This window comes from Dendrobium catenatum, unplaced genomic scaffold, assembly GCF_001605985.2.
Source record: "Dendrobium catenatum unplaced genomic scaffold, ASM160598v2 fragScaff_scaffold_1117, whole genome shotgun sequence".
In the NCBI taxonomy this organism is placed as follows: domain Eukaryota; kingdom Viridiplantae; phylum Streptophyta; class Magnoliopsida; order Asparagales; family Orchidaceae; genus Dendrobium; species Dendrobium catenatum.
The window spans coordinates 3,400,662-3,419,593 of NW_021319579.1; the positions used below are offsets into that span (position 1 = coordinate 3,400,662).

At 33.8% G+C, this 18,932-nt stretch overlaps 2 protein-coding genes across 2 annotated transcripts in view; both read right to left on the bottom strand.

Annotated features, from left to right (window-relative positions):
- Positions 1-756: 756 nt before the first annotated feature.
- LOC110103268 (trafficking protein particle complex subunit 6B) lies at positions 757-12,596 on the bottom strand. Its single transcript, XM_020831910.2, has 5 exons — positions 12,378-12,596; positions 8,990-9,107; positions 8,680-8,902; positions 1,136-1,189; positions 757-1,004 (listed from the first exon to the last, which is right to left on the bottom strand). The coding sequence occupies exons 1-4, from the start codon at positions 12,527-12,529 to the stop codon at positions 1,161-1,163; spliced, it is 522 nt and encodes a 173-aa protein (XP_020687569.1). The 5' UTR covers positions 12,530-12,596; the 3' UTR covers positions 757-1,004; positions 1,136-1,160.
- Positions 12,597-14,803: 2,207 nt separating this feature from the next.
- The window catches only part of LOC110103242 (glycerophosphodiester phosphodiesterase GDPDL4), a 36,824-nt gene continuing 32,695 nt past the window's right edge, over positions 14,804-18,932 (bottom strand). Inside the window, exons 5-9 of the mRNA XM_020831870.2 lie at positions 18,171-18,209; positions 17,622-17,909; positions 16,849-16,988; positions 16,053-16,536; positions 14,804-15,329 (exon numbers count right to left, since the gene is read on the bottom strand). Of these exons, the coding sequence (XP_020687529.1) occupies positions 15,046-15,329; positions 16,053-16,536; positions 16,849-16,988; positions 17,622-17,909; positions 18,171-18,209 (1,235 nt within the window). The 3' untranslated portion in view covers positions 14,804-15,045. The remainder of the gene's footprint in view (positions 15,330-16,052; positions 16,537-16,848; positions 16,989-17,621; positions 17,910-18,170; positions 18,210-18,932) is intronic.

An 18,932-nucleotide genomic window follows, 5' to 3' on the forward strand; every position in this document is an offset into this window, starting at 1 on the left:
GGCTTTGTACTGTTTCTTAAAGTAAATTTTTAATAAAAAAAATTAAAATTTTTGCACTAAAAAAATGCTTTAAAAATCAATAAGAAAGTAGTCCTAAACGAAACCTAAATCTAGCAACCAAACAGCCCCTAAAGCATGAATCTGTAGGGTATAAAGTCAAGCATTCCGATTTTCACAATCAAGCATTTCGATTTCCTGCATAAAGTCACGTCAATACTTAGATATAATGACAAAGGGTTTATTCGAATCCAGTCTAGTATGGCTTAGTATTTTAGTTATTCCACCGTTAATTTTACTCACATCCCTACAATCACAATCAACAATAAGTGCATGTTTCAAAGTTTAAGTCAAATTGTGGGAGTCCCGACGCATCCGGAGGCCAATCCGGACGTGCCAATTCAATCAATGCACTATGTATTGGGTGACGTAGCACGCCCGGATTAGCCTACGGACGAGTCCAGACAGCGCACATAATAATTTTCCCTAATTGTGATAACTACATAGTGCAATAACTTTGGAAAGAGAGCCAATACGATTTATTATGAAAGCATATAATTATCATGATTCATTTCTCTCTTTTAGGCCAATTAAGATACTCACACACACATTAGATACGCAAGGCTCGCACCTAAGACCTCTTAGTTGATAGCCAAAGCACCCAACCGACAGATCAAGATGAGCTGTGTTGATCCATTTCGACAAAGAGTAACTTTGGAAATGGAAAAGTATGCTTTTTCAACAAATAAAAATGAACCATGATATCAAAGGAAAAATTAAATACCAAAGAGATGGTTTGCAGCAAAGCTCATCTGATTAAGCACTTTAAGTAGAAGGAAAAATGAGTATAAGCATAGAGGAATCATAAATTCAGATAAAAGTAATCACGAGATCTCACTAATAGAAGCAATGTGATGTATGTGATCGCTTGGTCAGCTGCTGTAAGCTTTGGCTTCCAGCAAATTTACATAAAATGACTTCCTTCCAATACACAAATAAGAAGATCCCTGCAAGAAACGTGGATTTAGATAAATCAATAGCAAATATTTCAGTAGCATTTCCTGATAATAACACAGCAGCTAAAAATATTAATTAAAGAAAGAAAGAAAAGCTACTCCCTCTCGATTTTCTTCCCAACCTTACACGCCATTATTCTGCACATGTCAAGCTTTTATGCGTACAACGAATGAACCTGTAGGGAGCATTAAGATGCAAGGAATAAGCAGTAGTTTATGAAGATCAGTGGATTAGAAGATACAATATAGCATGTCATAGTTGTTTTTCAAGCAAACTAAGGCTTCGTTTGGTACGGGTTTTTTTACTGCTTCTTAAAGCAATTTTTTTAGCACAAAAATTTTAAGTTTTGTACTAGAAAGTCGCTTTAAGAAATAGTAAGAAAGCTGTCCCAAACGAAACCTAAGTACATTATCTGTTTATAAAAAATTTAATGGAATTGATACTTCTCTAATTTTTATTATAATTTTAATGGGAACTTCATGAGGGTTTAAGCAAACAAGTGCTATCTTAACGCATAGGTTTCATTAATAGCAGTAAGGGGGTGTCATTGAGAATTAATAGTAAATTTTATAACAACGCAACTTAACAATTAAGCCTGTTTTGTTGGGCATTAAAGAATTATTGATAGCTAAGTTGAGCATAATTGAAATGATGTTATTACAATGGATAGATGTCAAAATAAGAACAGCTGTAGCCTTCATCTTTGTATTGCCATAAATATTTTCTATATATATATATAAGCTAGACTTCTGCCCTATTTTTGTCCTTTTAAATCGTCACCTCATTGATTCATGAGATCCTTACAGTCTACTCATAAATTTGTAGACGATCATATTGATTATATAATTATTTTTTCCTTGATTTTATATATTTCCTGTTAGAAACTACTGTAAAATTTTATGAATACTACACAAATGTTGAAATGAAATATATAATAAATTTTATACAATTTTAGTTATGATGTTAGAGCCCCAGAATTTTTCTCTACCATTTATTTCCATTATTGCAACCTTCAACATTGCATTAACACAATCCTCTGGCCTTCATTTTTACACTTTCTTCATTTTCTCTTATTTTTCTAAAACTCTAGCCTTCATCTTTATATTGCCATAAATATTTTCTATTTTTGCATCCTTCATTACTCGAAAGAACCATCTAAAGTTGTCTCAATTGATTTGCAATTTCTTAAGGTATGGAAAGGCAAAGGTTTATTAGGAGCACTTGAAAAATAATATCTAAAACTGGTACTTATATGTAAGTATTATCGGCATTACCTCTTCCTCTCATGCCTTTATAGTCTCAAAGATGCCAATTTCCTACTCCTAGATTATTGATTCAAGAGATACATATCATATGACCAATTCCTCTCATAAATTTATTTCATACGTCTCAAAAATAACATAGTCGACGGATCCTTGACCATCGTGTCAAATCAAGAAGATATTCTTATAAATAAATTGCTCACACTTTGAACATATATCTAAATTATTTACCAACCTTTTATCCATTCAAAAGCTACATAAGAATTTCAAGTGCATTTTCATATTTTATTCTTCTTGTGTCTTTTAGAAATATGGCACAGGAAAGTCAATCGAGCTTACAAAAGAAAGTGATGTTCTCCACCACCTTGACAAACAAATTGATAAAAAAAACTCCTAAAACCTTCAATATTATCTCCTCTAAAATATCCTTAAATCCAATAAAAATATCTAACTTCGACACCTACACCTTAGCCACCCATCATTTATTAATCTCAAAATCATGTTTTCTTCATTATTCATATAAATCAATATCTTACAATTTCATTGTGATATTTGTAAACTAGCACGAAGTAACTATATCAAATTTTCAGTAAGTGACAACACTTAACTATTTTTTCTCATTCATAATGATATTTGAAAACCATCCACCAAATCAAACATTTCCAGGGCTTGATGTTTTGTATTGTTTATTGACAATTGCACCTGTATATTATGCATCTTTTTACTAAACGTCAAAAGCAATGTAAGTATCATCCTTCCACCCTTTTCAATACAATCAAAAATCAATTTGGTGTTAATATTAAAAGAGTTGGATATGACAATGTCAAATACTACTTTAGCCATTCTCTCTCTTGATACTTCCAAGAAAAAAAATAATGCACGAGTCATCTTACGTGTATAACAATATAATAAAATGGAGTGGTTGAATGAAAGAGCAACTGCCTACTTGTTATCACAAGGGTTCTCTTTTTTCAAAAAAATGTCCAAAACAATATTGTGAGGAAGTAATTTAAATCACCATCCATATCATAAACTATCTACCTACAAAAATCATTGAGTTCAAGAGTCCTACAAATCATAAACAAATTCTTTCCCCATTTCTATACCTCAAACAACAATATTCCCAAAATATTTGAAGAAGTTTCCTTTATTCATATACACTCCTAAAATAGAGAAACACTTGATCCTCAATGAATTAAATGTATTTTCATTGGCTATTCACCCATACAAAATGATATAAATGATATCATTCCTCCACCAGAAAAGTGTAGTGTGATGCAGGACAACTTAGGTGACATGCTTATAACTTCATTTTAAACATTGCACAATTCTTTGATTAGAATAATTTTGAAATCAAATTACTAGTAATTCTCAACGACGATGAAAACAAATAAAGGGATGCTTTACATAGGCTAAATTACATGCTCCGAGCATTGAGCTCTCAAAATAATTAAGAAAATAAAAACAACACAAAATAGTAGTTTTCAAATTAAATCCCTAATCTAACAACGAGACGTAGGATGCATAGAAGATAGATTTAGAAGAAATTGAATGCAAGTGGGAAAGAGAAAACCTTTGCTTAAGGAGACGTGGAGATCCTCCACGGTAGCAACTACTCTTGAAGAATATACAAGGTTGGAGAACTACGATGTTCTCTTCAAGGTGTGCTGAAGAAGTAATCCAAGTCCTTCCAAAATCTGAGAAAGTTCTCAGATTTTCTAGCCAAAATCTGGATGGTCCTTCAGGAAATCTGAAAGATTTCAGCTTTCCTCTTAGAAATCTGAGAAGAAATTTCTCTCTCGGTGCTGGGAAAAGGGATTAGAGGTAGCATACAGTTACGGAAGTAAGCCTCATGTGAAACCAAGGTGGAGAGGAGGTATGAGAGGGAGGGGAGATACGGGATACAGAGGGGGAAGGCCGGCGGGATTGAGAAGACGTGGGATCTATTTCCTAAATTCAAGCTCTGATTTCTGGTCATAAATTAGAGCTTAGTTATTAGGAAAAATTTCAGCCAATAGGGACATAAGGATTTGAAATTATTTCCTAACGGCTGGGTTTAGATTTAGGCAATACTTAATTGAGCATTGATGGGTTAGGGAAGAGGGGCTGGCGGCATTATCAGGTGGATGGGGTTTTGGGTGCCATGTGTTCAAGCTTGCCTAAAATCGTTTTAGACTTAGGAAAATATTTAATTACCTCTATTTGAATTTGAATTCAAATATTGCTAATTTTGGAAACTTTCCTAACAAAGGTTCTCTCAAAATTAGGAAAGGAAATTTCAAATTCAAAATTGTTTGGATGTTGAAATTAGATCTTCCCAAATCAAGAATAAGTATTTATGGAAAGTATTCAAATAGAGATTTGAATTTCAAGGGTGGAGGAGGTTGATGAGGCCGGCGGCTTGCAGGATGGGAGAGGGGATCTCGGTGGGGTGGTGAGGAGGTCCTTGGGTGGCCGGCGGCTTGAGCCGGATGGGAGAGGGGATCTCGGTGGGGTGTTGAGGAGGTCCTTGGGTGGCCGGCGGCTTGATGGAAGGGAATGAAATTGTATAGCTTGGTTGGGAGGAGACGATGGCTTGGAGATGGAAAAGGGTTTGGTATAACGATGCCCGATGGTGGTGGTGGAAGGAGAAAAGTCAAAAGATAAAGAAAGACCACGAACCCGGCCGTCTCCAAGGTTGGTGGGTGATCCGATCTCCCTCTCCTAGGGATTTCTCCAAAGTTCTCTCCTAGAACTCTCAAACACTCTCAAACACACAAGTGCAAGAAATTTTTCTCATCATAATCATCCATTACCCAAAACAAAGGAAATGAGGCTATAAATAGCCGGGTACAAAGACTCAAGAAAATAAAAGACCAACTTGCCCTTTGGGCTTACATGCGACCACTCCCATGAAAGGGGTACAAAGGGAAATAATAACGACACCTAAGCAAATAAGAAAATGCATAAAATAAAATACAATCATGACTCAGAAATACAGGGACTCGATCGTGGCCGTAGATCGGCGGCCACGTCTCTGATAAACCTTCCACGCTGATCTGATGTCCCCATCAAAGTGTCCTTTGATAACACTTTCAATTAAAAAGATCACTATTTTATTACTATTTATTATAAGGAAGAAAACTCATTAATAAATAAAGCTTTCTCATAGATTGCTTTTCCTTGCCCCTCATCCCAACAAACTACTCTATTCCAAAATCATCACTCCTACTCAACCTGATCATATACGAGAAAAACTTTTTACTTGGCCATTATAGATTTACTCAAGAAGCAAAGCATGTCAATTTACAGAAGTCCAATCAATCGAATCAATCCTTATCATAGAATTCGCTAAGGAAACCATTAAGAGTAGGAATAACAGTACAAGAACTTTCACTAAATATCTCTTCTATTATTTTTATCATACAAAAAATTACTCATAATCATCAATCCTTCCTTACTAGCTTGCATATTATTCATATACCTAAAATAATTTCTGAGGCTTTAAATAATATGAATTGGAATAATACTATGATGGAAAAAATAAAAGCCTTAAAAAAAACCAAAATATGACATTTGATAAAGCTATAAAAAAATTAGTGGAATGATGATAGATCTTTATTGTAAAATACAAATTTGATGTTTCACTACAAATGTATGAAGCCAAACTAGTAGGCCAAAGGATGCATTTAAGTATATGAGATTGATTATCTTGAAATATTTGCTCTAATTGCTAAAATGAATGATGTTAGACTTTTTTATCTTTAACAATTAATGTGGATTGAAAGATATAGTAATTCAATGTGAAGAATGCCTTCTAACATGGTGACATGGAGAAAGTATATATAGAGGTCCCAACAAGATTTTGATCAAACACAAAACAAAAGATGTGCAAACTGAAAAATGCCTGGTAAGGGTTGAAACAATATGCAAGGTGCGATTTGAAAGATTCATAAAAGTAATGCTTAAAGTGTGATATAAACTAAGTCAAGGAGCTCATACATTATTTGTAAAACTTGTGGCTTCAGGGAGAGTCTACACATTGCTAGTTTATATTAACAATATTATAATGACAAATGGTGACTTGGAAGGAAGGAAGAATTTAATAAAAAGATTGCTCCAAGAATTCAAAGCCAAAGAATTTAGTAAGCTAAAATACTTTTTTGGCATTGAAGTTGCACACTCTCAACATAGAATTTGAATATACAACGTACCTATTAAAAAAAAAGACAAGTTAGGATGCAAATCAATCGAGAGCTTCATAGCTTCATGGAATTTAATCGCAAATTTGAAGATGTTCTAGAATACACAACAATAGAAAAAAATCTCATATCGGGGACTACTAGGAAGACTTATCTACTTATCACATACATGATATGAAATTGCCTACATTGTTGGAGGGGCAAATCAAATCATGTAAAATCTTAAAGAATCACAAATTAGGGCAATACATATAATTCAAAAATATTCTGAAAGAAACATCGAGCAAAAGAAATCTATTAAAAAATGGAAAGATTTGACACTTGAACCATGCAGATATAGATTATGCGTTTTACATGGTTGAAAAAAGATCAATTTCAGGATATTATATATTCTTACAAGGCAATCTCTTGACTTCAAGAAAAATAAAATATGGTAGAAAAATCTAACCCGGAGCCAAATTTAGGTCTATCATGTTGGGAATCTATAACTTGTTATCACTAAACATTATTCTAAAATTTTAAATGGTCGAATGAAACGGTCGGATGAGAATATTGCTAACTATCAATATAGCACAATATGATTATACAAAGTATATTGAAGTTAATAGACATTTTATGAAGAATAAACTTCATAGTGGCCTAATTTGTACTCAATTCGCAACCACATATGATCAACTCGTTGTTACTATCAACAAAGGATTATTATGGATAGTCTTTTAGAAATTATCAAGCAAGCTTGGAACGGATAATATCTATTCATTCGCTTGCGCGTGGGGTTTCACCAAAGCTTCAACTCTCTTTCCTTCCTCTTATGCTTCTACCTTATTGATAGATGTAATCCCTGCTACCTGATTATAAATCAGTGGACTATCATAATTATAATGTAATTATTACTTTGCCTACTACTAAATAATTCATGAACTACTATAATTATTCGGCAATTTTTATTCTTTGATTATATATTTTTTCTATAAGAAGCTCTCCTAGGATTATAAAAATACTATACAAATGTTGAAATGAAATGCACAATCATTCTCTCCAATTCTCGCCAGTATGTAGCATAGAGGTTCATCTAAATTTAATAATCATTATAGTTTCTTGTGTGCAATAGCACCTAACCGTAATTACCAAGTCAAAGCAGATCCTTTAACACAAAGCTTTAAAATAAGTGCTTGTTTGGGATCACTTTTCCTATTCATTTCTCTTTAAAAAAAAACAAAAAAATAAAGTGATAAAAAACATGTTTGTTAAGATATTTTGTTTTTTAATTATAAAAACAATTTGATTTGCATTTACAATTATAAAAAACACATTTTAGTTGTTATTGAAATTTACAAATCATGCTATCAATTTTGCTAGGTCTATAGATTATTTGAACTTGTATTAGCAAGAAGATAACATAAGATAGCTAAACACCAAGCCAAGATAAAAAAATTATTAAAAAAATAAAATATTATACTCATCCACTTATATTATTAATCATAGTAATATAATATTTAAATTCTGATTATAAAATTAAGAAAACTCTAGCAATGAGGCCAAATATCAAAATCAAGCATGAAATATTGATTTGCATACCCCAAAGGATGTATTTTATTTTATATTTATCCACTTAACTTCTAAATCATACAGGTTGATTATGTAATGGTATAATCGGAATAGTGTTATTTTTTGTTTTTTTTTTAAACAATTGTGCATATAAAAACTCAAATGTTTTTTTAAAATAACATAAACAATATACATAATAATCTCAAATGACCCTTTAATATCCATTCAAATTTAGTCAGCCCTAAAAGATCAAACAAATTTGTATCCCAAATGAAAAGCTAAAAATAATGGAAAACCAAAAGCAGCTTGAACAGGATTCAGATCAGTATATCTTGATCTTCTTGCTCCATCAATGCAGCAAACAAAAATATCTAATGAAAAAAATCTAAGGCTTCACCAACATCACCATATTTTAAATGCTTACTTCATATGATTAATAAAAATTATTAATCTATTCAAGGACTGCCAGACTAACGCATAGCATGTGTAAGTTTTTCCAGCGCCCAGCCAGGTAAACCAGCTAGACTAATTTTCTAGCACCAGCCGAGTTATCTTGGTCCCCACAGTTGGCAGTAAAACTTTAAACCATGCAGACATGTTTATCCATACATTTTAATGAAGACATAAAGTATTCTTGAGATCCTATGTAAGGCGGAGAAGGACAAATTACTTACATGCAGGTCGGTTGGATATATCTGCAGAAACAGCACAAGGAATTCCCAGACTTGTAAGAGCACCCCTTATGATACCACATGGAAAGTAGAGGTGCATGCTTGTGGTTTGAGCTGCCTGATTATCATCATTAGGTGTAGAAGACTCAGTTGAGTTTTCTTGCAGAGGATTTGGCGATATGCGTGCAATCCATCGAAACATATTGTCTTGGAGAACAAAGGTACCCTGCAATGAAGTTCCAATGACAGTCATCTCTATAACCACGAAAAGGTATAAGGACTCGAGAGCTTCTCTGATTCAAGTTGGGCTAACTCGGTGATTAGTTTTTAAGTTATCAATCTGCTTCTTGAAGAGCTCGGACCAGAATTCTTTGCATATAAACTTGATAGCCTCTAGATGATCAGTAAACCGAGGACAGTCCATTGTATACCTGAACAGCATATGGATGGTTCAGAAACACTAATATAAGTTTATCCTAGGCAGAAAAAAGTTATCCATTTGTTGAAGGTTTGTGCCAATTAATATAGAGTTTCAGTCGTTGAAAATATGGTGCAATATCAGAAACAATGATAATAATTTATCCTCATAAAATGCAATTATTTTATGGAAGGTTTATACCACTTAATATAGACTTATATAGTCTGATGCTATAGACAACAATATATTCTATTAATTAAAATTAATTTTGTGCCATTGTTTAAAATTACATAATATAAGGCATGCCTCAAGACATACCTCAGTGCTTTTTGGAGAAATTTGCAATGAGGCGCCTAATGCCTCATTGAGTCCTATGTGAGGCTTACGTGTCACATGATGTGTGGTGTGCATTGCATCAATTTTTGTGAGGCATACGCCCTCTAAAATTAAATATAAGAAAAATAAACCTGATGAAATGCTTCTACTTATGCAAATAATATTCGCACCGCATTCACACATGCATGTAGTCACACAATCATGGGATAGCAGACATTGAGCTCCTCTCCTTACAAACTAAACCTTCTTCTCTTTGTATGAAACCCCTAACTTTGGCTGAAGCTCTTGCAGTAGCCATTATCACAGATTGGCCATGACAACCGTTTGTTGTTGCATCCATCAAACTAACTCCACTTCTAGTAATCAAACTCAGGGTGCTTAGGAAGGTCTAAAGCTAGCGTCCCTGCTTCAAGGATACGTTGGAGTATGAAGTGAGGGTGACTCCTATACTCTGACCACCTAAGTTCTTGGAGGGCAGAGAGATATACCTAATGATCAGCACATGAAATTATGTTAGGACTTATTCAACGTATTTCATTTAAATTAAGATTTAGTGTGACCTCGAGGTCCATTCATGATCGTGACCAGATTTTTGAGTTGTGAGTGTAAGGAAACAATTCCATTTCTTCTTGACAAGTCATGGGGGCAGTGTTTTTAGAAGTTGAAGACGTATGTAAGGAAGATTTAGTAAGAACAAGTTTTTATTCTTATCGTTTACAGTAAAACACTAGCCCTTGAATATAAAAGGTTCGTCAAAGAAAAGTAACTCTTTAAAAGTGAAATCAATAGAAATAAATAATTTTTTGGTTATAGATGGTGGTAATTATATTCTTTTTGGGGATTTAGTAACTCATACAAATACACTTGATTGCTTCAAGGTCAATTTCCTCCATTATTACTATGAACAAGCACAAGAGCGGTACAATCAAAGATTGATGATGTGAAATTGTTTGAAGTATTCAAATTGGGATAAAACTAATAGAATGCTTCGATTGGTGTTTTGAACTCTACAACTTTGGAAATTAGCCTATTTATAATGCAATTAGTTGTAAGTACAACCTCTCCCTAATATCATTTTGGAGCATTGCATTGGAATTACAATGATCTAGTTATTCCTAATAAGAAATCAATTTTCAGTTATGCAGCCCAATTTTATTGAGTAATAATGCCTAAAGAGTCATGAGTTATTCCTTTGAAAATATGGCTACAGCATATTTTTAGTTTTAATAACAAAATGGTTATGGATCATATAATGAAAGTAGGTGGACAATCCAAGATACTCAAGTACAATCATCAATGAAAGAAACAAACCACCTAGTGCATATTATAATAGGACTAAAGGAGGGATCTCATATGTTACTATAAATCAAGTAAAAGGGAAGAAAAACTCTTTCATTACTACCCAGGAGTCTTTGCTTTGCAATTTTACAAACATCACAATGAAATTTTAACATCAGCTCCTTTAAAAAGATAAGGAAATGTTTTTTTTTTTTTTATTTTAACTGAACAGTGACAAGGCCGACAATATTAAAGCCATATTGTATCATTATTTGAGGAGAAAAGGAAAGATAAAAGTAGATAATTATTGATCCTCTTTGACTTGATGTTTCAAGAAAGTAAGGTCCACATTTTTCCTTTAACAAGTCCAATTATCTTCCTAGTCTCCTAATCATGAGCGAGTTTTTAAATGAACACAGTGTTAATAAAAAGCTAAGGAACATGAAGAATATTTTAGAAAAAAATAATGGAGGTTTGGATGTCTCCAAACCCTACTGTTGTGAGTGTAGCGAAGGGGAGAAGTAATGGCGTCAATAGAATCATAGAAGACATGCAACAATGAGGAGAAATCGAGAAATTAGTGTTACATGCACAAGCTGTGTTACAAAGCAATGTGAAGAGGTCATTGGTGTCAAAGCGAAAACAAAGGCCTTGTCAAAATCGAAATCAAAGTTGGCATAAAATAGAGATCGGAGTTAATGACATTTGAAGGAACTAAAATATTGGACATGTGATGGTGAGGAGAAAATAAATCATATGGAATTGAAGTCTATAATATGCAGAAAAAATTCAACAAGAGAGTTGTGCAAAGAAGTCTCTAGAAAAATATTGGCGACGTAGTGAAGAAATTGCGTCAATTTGAGAGTAGCTAGGGGAGATATCACTGATGGATTCAGGATGACAATGACGACGACAAACAACAATGTATGATAGGTCTTTGCATCAGGCGATGTGGGCCAACGAATGATGGGTTGATGAAGGTTGAGAATGTGAAGGGAAATCGATGCTAATATGCAATCAAAAGAGCTCAGGATCTAATACCATGTAGAGAACATAAAAGTAGGAATGTATACTTTCTAATTCACAAAGTATTTGAAAGAAGATAGTTAATATATAAGTTGATCTAGGAATGAAACTAGGAAATATTCACAGCAACCAAAAAGGCATATTTTAAAAATAGATTAAACATTTTCTTCATCGGCATGAATCCCTTGGCTCTTGATTTCCTTCTTTAGCATACATCTGTGGGATCCTGACATCCTTCCTTGGATTGAATAAGTAAGATCATGATTTTCATCCTTGGCATTAATATTTGGATTCCAATAACAATACAATTTTGCATCTTTACTTGTCTTCCAATACTAACATATCAAGGGGATTTAGTTATATTATGCATCAATATTCCAAAATACTCAGGCAGTTTATAACTATCATTGTATAATAACAGTTCTTAAATCCCATTCTATTCAAACAAATCCATTCTTAAATTTATATAAAGTGAAATATAGCCTAGGGTTTAGTGAACATTGAGAGCACAACAAGTGTGAATCGAACAACCTTGAAGGCTTGAACCATGAGTTCCAGATTTGTCTGATTTCTAAAGAAAATACGGTACAAGTTGTGAAAGAAAAGATTGGCAAATCAAAATTGGATAAGCTGTGAAGAGCACCTCTCGACAAGCTGGTGGCCAACCTGGTAGCCAATGGCCTCGATTCGGCGGGCAGCAAGTTCCGGTTCGGCGGAGTAGAATTTGTGACAGAACGCTGATACCATCTCGATCACCACGGCGTCAACGCAGCTCTCTGCAACCTCTCGCCCCATCACCGCCTCGACAAGCACTCCTCTCCACCAAAGATCTATCTTTCTTTCTCTCAATCCAAAGCATCGGCAAGTTTTAGAAAGCGATTTATATAATTATTTTCTTTGATTACAATTTAATACTTACAATTATATATAATTACTTTAATGTTCAAAATTAGAGAAATAAATCCATTATTTTTTTCTTAAAAAAATATGTTTAGAAATTATAAGTTTCATTTGGATCAAAATACCATTAATTTGATCACAAGAAAAAAATGGCCACTATTAATTCAGATAATTGTTGCATATCCTTCAATCAAAATTCAAAATTAGAATACGATTGATAGCTACTCCTAAAATTATTAAAATAATTGAAAATTATTGGAAGATTTTATTTGATCATTCTTAGACATATATTTGAATATAGCATGTTGTGATCAATGAGAGGCCGAAAATAGGTTCGATCATCAATTCGAATACATTCAAATAGGATGCTTAAATTTTTTAGTAAAGTTCTTAAGCTCATCATGGGCGGATCCCCATACAAGTGAGGGGGGGCAAATGCCCACCCTCAAAAAATTTTTTTTTTTAATTTTAGAGGGTATTTTTTGGAATATTTTGAATATTTTGGATATTTTGCCCCCTCTCAAAAAATTTTTTTACCCTAATTTTATCAATCCTAATCATTTTTGCCAATCCCCTACCAAAAATTTTTTTTTTGCCCCCCTAAAAAAAGAAGCTGGATCCGCCCCTGAAGCTCATGCTTCATGTACATACTTAAGTGCCTATTAAGGCGATGTTTTATTTGAAGGAAAATGTTCGGCTAAAGTAAGAGAAATGACGAACGATTGCCGCTATCATTGATGCTCGCTATTATTGTCGCAAACAATTACTTGTATTTATATTGCACTTACCTAAAGAGTCACCGGCTATCACTATTATTGGACTTTATACTGCATTCACTCATTTTACTTCGAGCAAAAAAAAAATTCATTTATATTGATTTCAATTTTCAATAATTATTTGTTTCTCGGGTGAATTATCACAACATTAAAATTTTAAATAATTTTTAATGAAAAAATTAATAGATATCACTGAAAATAGACTCAGAATATTTTATTGAAGAGCAAATAATTCCAATATTAAAATAATTTATTTTATTATTTTAAAAAGTATTTCTTAATTTTCAATTCACATTACAGAAATTTAAAAAAAATTTAGTCCTAGCAAAATTGAGACTTTGTTTGCGACTATTTTTTTGTTCTTAAAGCAAAAAAATTGCTTTAAGAACAACAAGAAAGCCATCCCAAAAGATGCTGACCACTAGTCTAGTTGTTGGCCTGGAGCGATCAAAGAGTTGCCATTCATATAGCAACAGCTTTTTTACTGCTTTCTAACGCAGCTTTTTAGTACTTTTTTTTAAATACATATATATTAAAGAACTGCTTCATAAAACAATGAGATAGTTGTCATAAACAAAGCCTTAAAAAAATAAGAATCAGAAACAACAAAGCACTTTATAGCCAGCCCAAATTTAGGGTTTCTTGAGCACAGCTACAACTTTTTAGAAAGTTTTTTTTTTTTTTTTGGACATTTAGGCCATTTAAGGCAAACTCACACACACAACGCATACACATGGACTCGAACCTTGGACCTCTTAGTTGGAAGCCTAAGCTCTCAACCAATAGGTCAAAGAGAGTTGTGTAAAGTTAATGTGAAAAAAAATAACTTAACAATTGTAATTGCAAGAAAATAGCATTTAAACACAAATTTCTAAAAGATAATAAGAAAATTAGAAAAATAATAATAACCAAATAAAATTATAATTGCTGTTTGAAAAGTAAAGCAGCAAAAACACTGCCCCAAACATATCCCTTAATCTTCTTCCCTAATGCTATATTAGAGAAAGGAAATTGTCTTTACAAAAGAAACAGCCTATTAATAAAGATGTATAGTCCAAGGAAAAAAAAAAAAGAGAAGTAATATAATCACATACCTAATACATCCAAAAACACCCTAAAAAATAAAAAATAAATCCATCCAAGAAAACCTTACTTTCAGCTTAATACTTTTCAGAACGCAAAAACAAACCAAAAAAGCTTTAAGCTTTACGTTGTATGGAAACAGGACGGCTTTTTTACTGCTTCTTGAAGCAGCTTTCTAGTACAAAAATTTTAATTTTTATACTAAAAAATTGCTTCAAGAAGCAATAAAAAAGCCGTTCCCAACGAAGCCTAAGATGGAAAATCAATCAACTTATTTTCCATATGAATACAAAGCCAATAAAAAATCTCATCATCTGAAACCGTCATCCATATTCAACAACAATTGCAGGCTAAAAACACAACCAATGGTAACTACTACACTATAGAAGGTTTAAAAGGTGTCAAAATGGGGAGAGAATGAACACCACTGACCAGTCACAGATGATGTTAGAAGCAGAAAAAGAATCATTAGATGACAACACAAAACCAAAACCAGTTAATCACTTACTAAAAGCAGCTTTCCAGAAAGTTTGAACGCTGAGTATTGCCATCTTAACATAGGACATTTACTAGAAGCATGGCAAAAAAGAGTAAGCCATAGTTAATTAAACTCTGTGATGCCCCTGATGGAGCCGCCGGTGGCAAAGCAATGCCGCCGTTCGATGAAGGCCGTACGGAGACAGCGGGGAGCGGAGGCTCTGTAACATCTGCAGAATCAAGGATTGGCATCGGGGCCAAGGCCGGCGGCAAAGTGGCAACCAATCCCAGCAGCTGACCACCTTTGACAGGCTTTGCGTAGTTGGGCTGGTTATCACCAAGCTTTAAGCAGGAGTTCCCTGAAAAACAGGAATGGGGCATAAAAGAATAAGTAGTATGACAAGTAGTCATATATGATATATGTGTTAAATAAAGTTAACTTATGCACTACCTATGATGCACCGACACTTCTCCTGAAAAAGACGTGCAGTGCCTGACACTATCCGACACGACACGCGTCCAACACTAACACGTGTCAAACACGTTGAAAATGTGTCCGATTAAAAAAATATTAAATACAAATTGGACAAGCGTGTCTTAAATATTTTATGAAATTTTTAAATATAATTTCTTGTATTTAAAAGTTTTACTTATTTAAAATATAAAAATTAAATTTCTTATTTCCTATTCACAACACCAAATCAATTGCCCGCACTTAATACCCCATTCATCGAATATTCTCATTTTCATTTCTTTTTTCCTGTGAAGGTAGTTTCATCTCCTCTCTCAATGACTGATAAACGACATCGACGCCCGACTCTCGACATCTTAATATTAATCATTTTAAACACAAATTCTAGTTAAATGAATTATTTTTTCTAAATTATTTTTAAAATTATACTTATTTAATTTTAATACACAATTTTTAAAATATAAAAACTATAATATTGTGTCCAACCCGTGTCCGTGTCCTATATTTTCAATAATTGACATGTCGCGTGTCCGTGTTGCCGTGTCCGTGTCTGTGCATCATATTGCACTACCAAATGTGTAATAAGCTAGGGAAAAATGGAACTACATACTCCTGTATCTTGTGGCAGTTCCTGGATAGTCGGTGATGATACCATCAATCCCAATCAACTGGACATAGGAGTTTATCTCAACATTTGGATCTGAAAAGAAGTCCCATGGCTGATAAACGTATTCATTTCTGAATAAATATACATAGACGGCGAGGCCAGCAGACTGTAATGTCTTGACCAGTTCAGTCTGGTCTGTAACGAATAGCAGGCTTGAAGGATATACAGATTGCTTGCTGATTGCAACAGCAGAAGCAAAGAGTTTAATATCTGACAATGATGATTTATCTACATCACTGATAGATTCATCGAGCTTGTATACGAGAGTGTAATTTGTCTGCTGCTTGAATTTGATCAGAACAGAACTGTTTGTGGACTGAATCATAACCTGCTTAGTAGTTTGATTGTTGTATCCTGAATCTTTCAAGGCGTCGATAACTGCATCGGTTACACTGTAGCCTATGTCCTCAGCGTAAAAGGCTGCATTCTGAAATAACAGAAAATAAGGATTTAATAACTATATGAAAGCAGTGAGAATTTGAACGTTTGATGGTAGTACTACAAGAACAGCCCTGGAATTATACGATGAATTATTCTGTGCGGACGCCGAACGTCATCCAGAGCCCAATGAAAATGCACCACATCACCCCCTACTCGGTACCACGGCTCAGTACTGGATGATGTGGATGCACCTGATTCACCTCTGAACGGTAAATTGTGTCCGGTGTCTGCACAGAATAATGTCTCCAGTGCTACTCCTCTAAAACCGCTTAGAAATATATAAGAAGAAAGTTCTCACCTCAACTTCTATCAAGATTCCAGCTAGTGACTTGCTCTTTGCAAACGTCAAAAAGTCAGATAGCTTCATGAAACTTCCAGAATTTTTATTCCGTGGATTTCGTGATAATCTGTACGACAATTCTGGGTTTGATATTGCAGCTGCAACCAACAAAGATGGGATTATTGCAAAGAATATTACTCAATATTGAGCCTATCACAGTATTCTCAAAGAAAAAAACATCTAAAATGGCGCCCAGAAGTGAAAGCAGCTAACCGTCACTAGGCTAGATCCAAGAAATAGTGTTAGGCAAAAAATTTCTTCTCGATACTACTTGTTTATGTCAGTAATAACTAATACAACAATATCAACAACATCAAGCCTTTGTCCCACTACGTAGGGTCGGCTACATGAATCCTTTTTCGCCATTGTGTCCTGTTAAAAATCAAATTCTCATTTAAATCTAATAAAGAAATATCATTTCTAATATTTTCTAACCAAGTCTTTTTAGGTCTACCTCTACCTTTCTTAACATAAGTCAAATCTAATACCTCTACTTTCCTAACCGGGTCATCAGAAGGCCTCCGTTTAATGTGACCAAACCATCTAAGGAGACTCTCTCTAATCTTATCTTCCATTGGAGCTACTCCAACCTTTTCACGTATATGCTCATTTCGTATCCTATCTCTAAGGGTAAAGCCACTCATCCACCTAAGCATCCTTATCTCTGCAACACTTAAGTTAGTATTTCCCTTCTTTTTCTATGAGAAGTAAACAAGAAAAGTTCCACTTACGCTTCAGTTTTTTTTTTATTTCTTCCCAGGTAAGGTTGAATGTAAAAATTCCAGGAGCGTTCTGAATAGCTGGAACAACAGAAGTACGAGATTGCAATTTGGAAGTTACTGCATTAGTAACGTCCATAAGATTGATAGAACTCATACAAATTGGAATTCCATCTTGTGTCAGTTGAACAGGACAATCAATGAAATCTGCACCATCTTCAAAAGCCTGCTGATAAGCCAAATCAGTACAATCAGGATAAACACCACTAGCTCCATTGTGAGATATGACAACAGGATTTCCTAGAGAAATGAAAACAAGAAAAATCAGTTCAAAGTGTCAAGAAGTATATGAAACTTTGTCAAAAAGATTCATCCATGAAGACCCCAAAGAGCGTACCCATACCATTAATTTCTTAATGAGCTTCCCCCAGTAGCGTTGTTTTCCTCGAGGTTCAAGTACCTCGGGGATACTCGCTAGGGTATGGGTAACAGGGCTCCTCTTTTGTATGCAATCATGTTCAAAACTTCAACATTAATGATAAGGGGTAAGTGTAAGCTTACCAAGACCGGAGTTATTTTTGCTTAAATGAGAATAACAACCTGCAATAAATGCCATATACATCACTAAATTAATGAATTGTAAACCTCTAGGAAATGGAACAAAATATGAAAACATGTAACTTTTTATGACTTGCATGTCAAACTTGCATATGAACTCATGCAATACTTTGTAGAAAAGAATGGATAAAGAGGATTCATAAAACTGACCATAATTACTATAAGGCTAAGGTTTCGTTTGGGACGATTTTCTTACTGCTTCTTAAAGCAGCTTTTTAGTGCAAAAAATTTAATTTTTCTACTAGAAAGTTGTTTTAAGAAACAATAAGAAAGCCGTCCCAAACGAAGCCTAAAAATGATGAAGGTGATGATGTTACAAATGAACTAGAAGGACATGGATGGGGCAAAGGAGGTTGACATAGTTGTGAACTAGAGGCAATGGACTTAAATCAAATAAACCTATCATCAACATAGAGGCAAGAAAGTATGCTTGAAATTTTCCTCAAATGAAGCATTGACAAGAGAATCATGTACAGTATACACCATTTTTATATTTTATCATCATTAGCAGCCGCCATGTACTGTATACACAATTTTAATATTATATTCATCAACAGCAGCTGCCTCTTCTTATCCCAAATATTTAAAGTCAACTTTTTTATGTTAAATATGAACTAAAAATTTTCATTACATCATAAACAATACAGCTGGGATTTAACTTTTAATTAATAAAAATAAAAAATTGGCCAAAGCTGAACAAGAAAA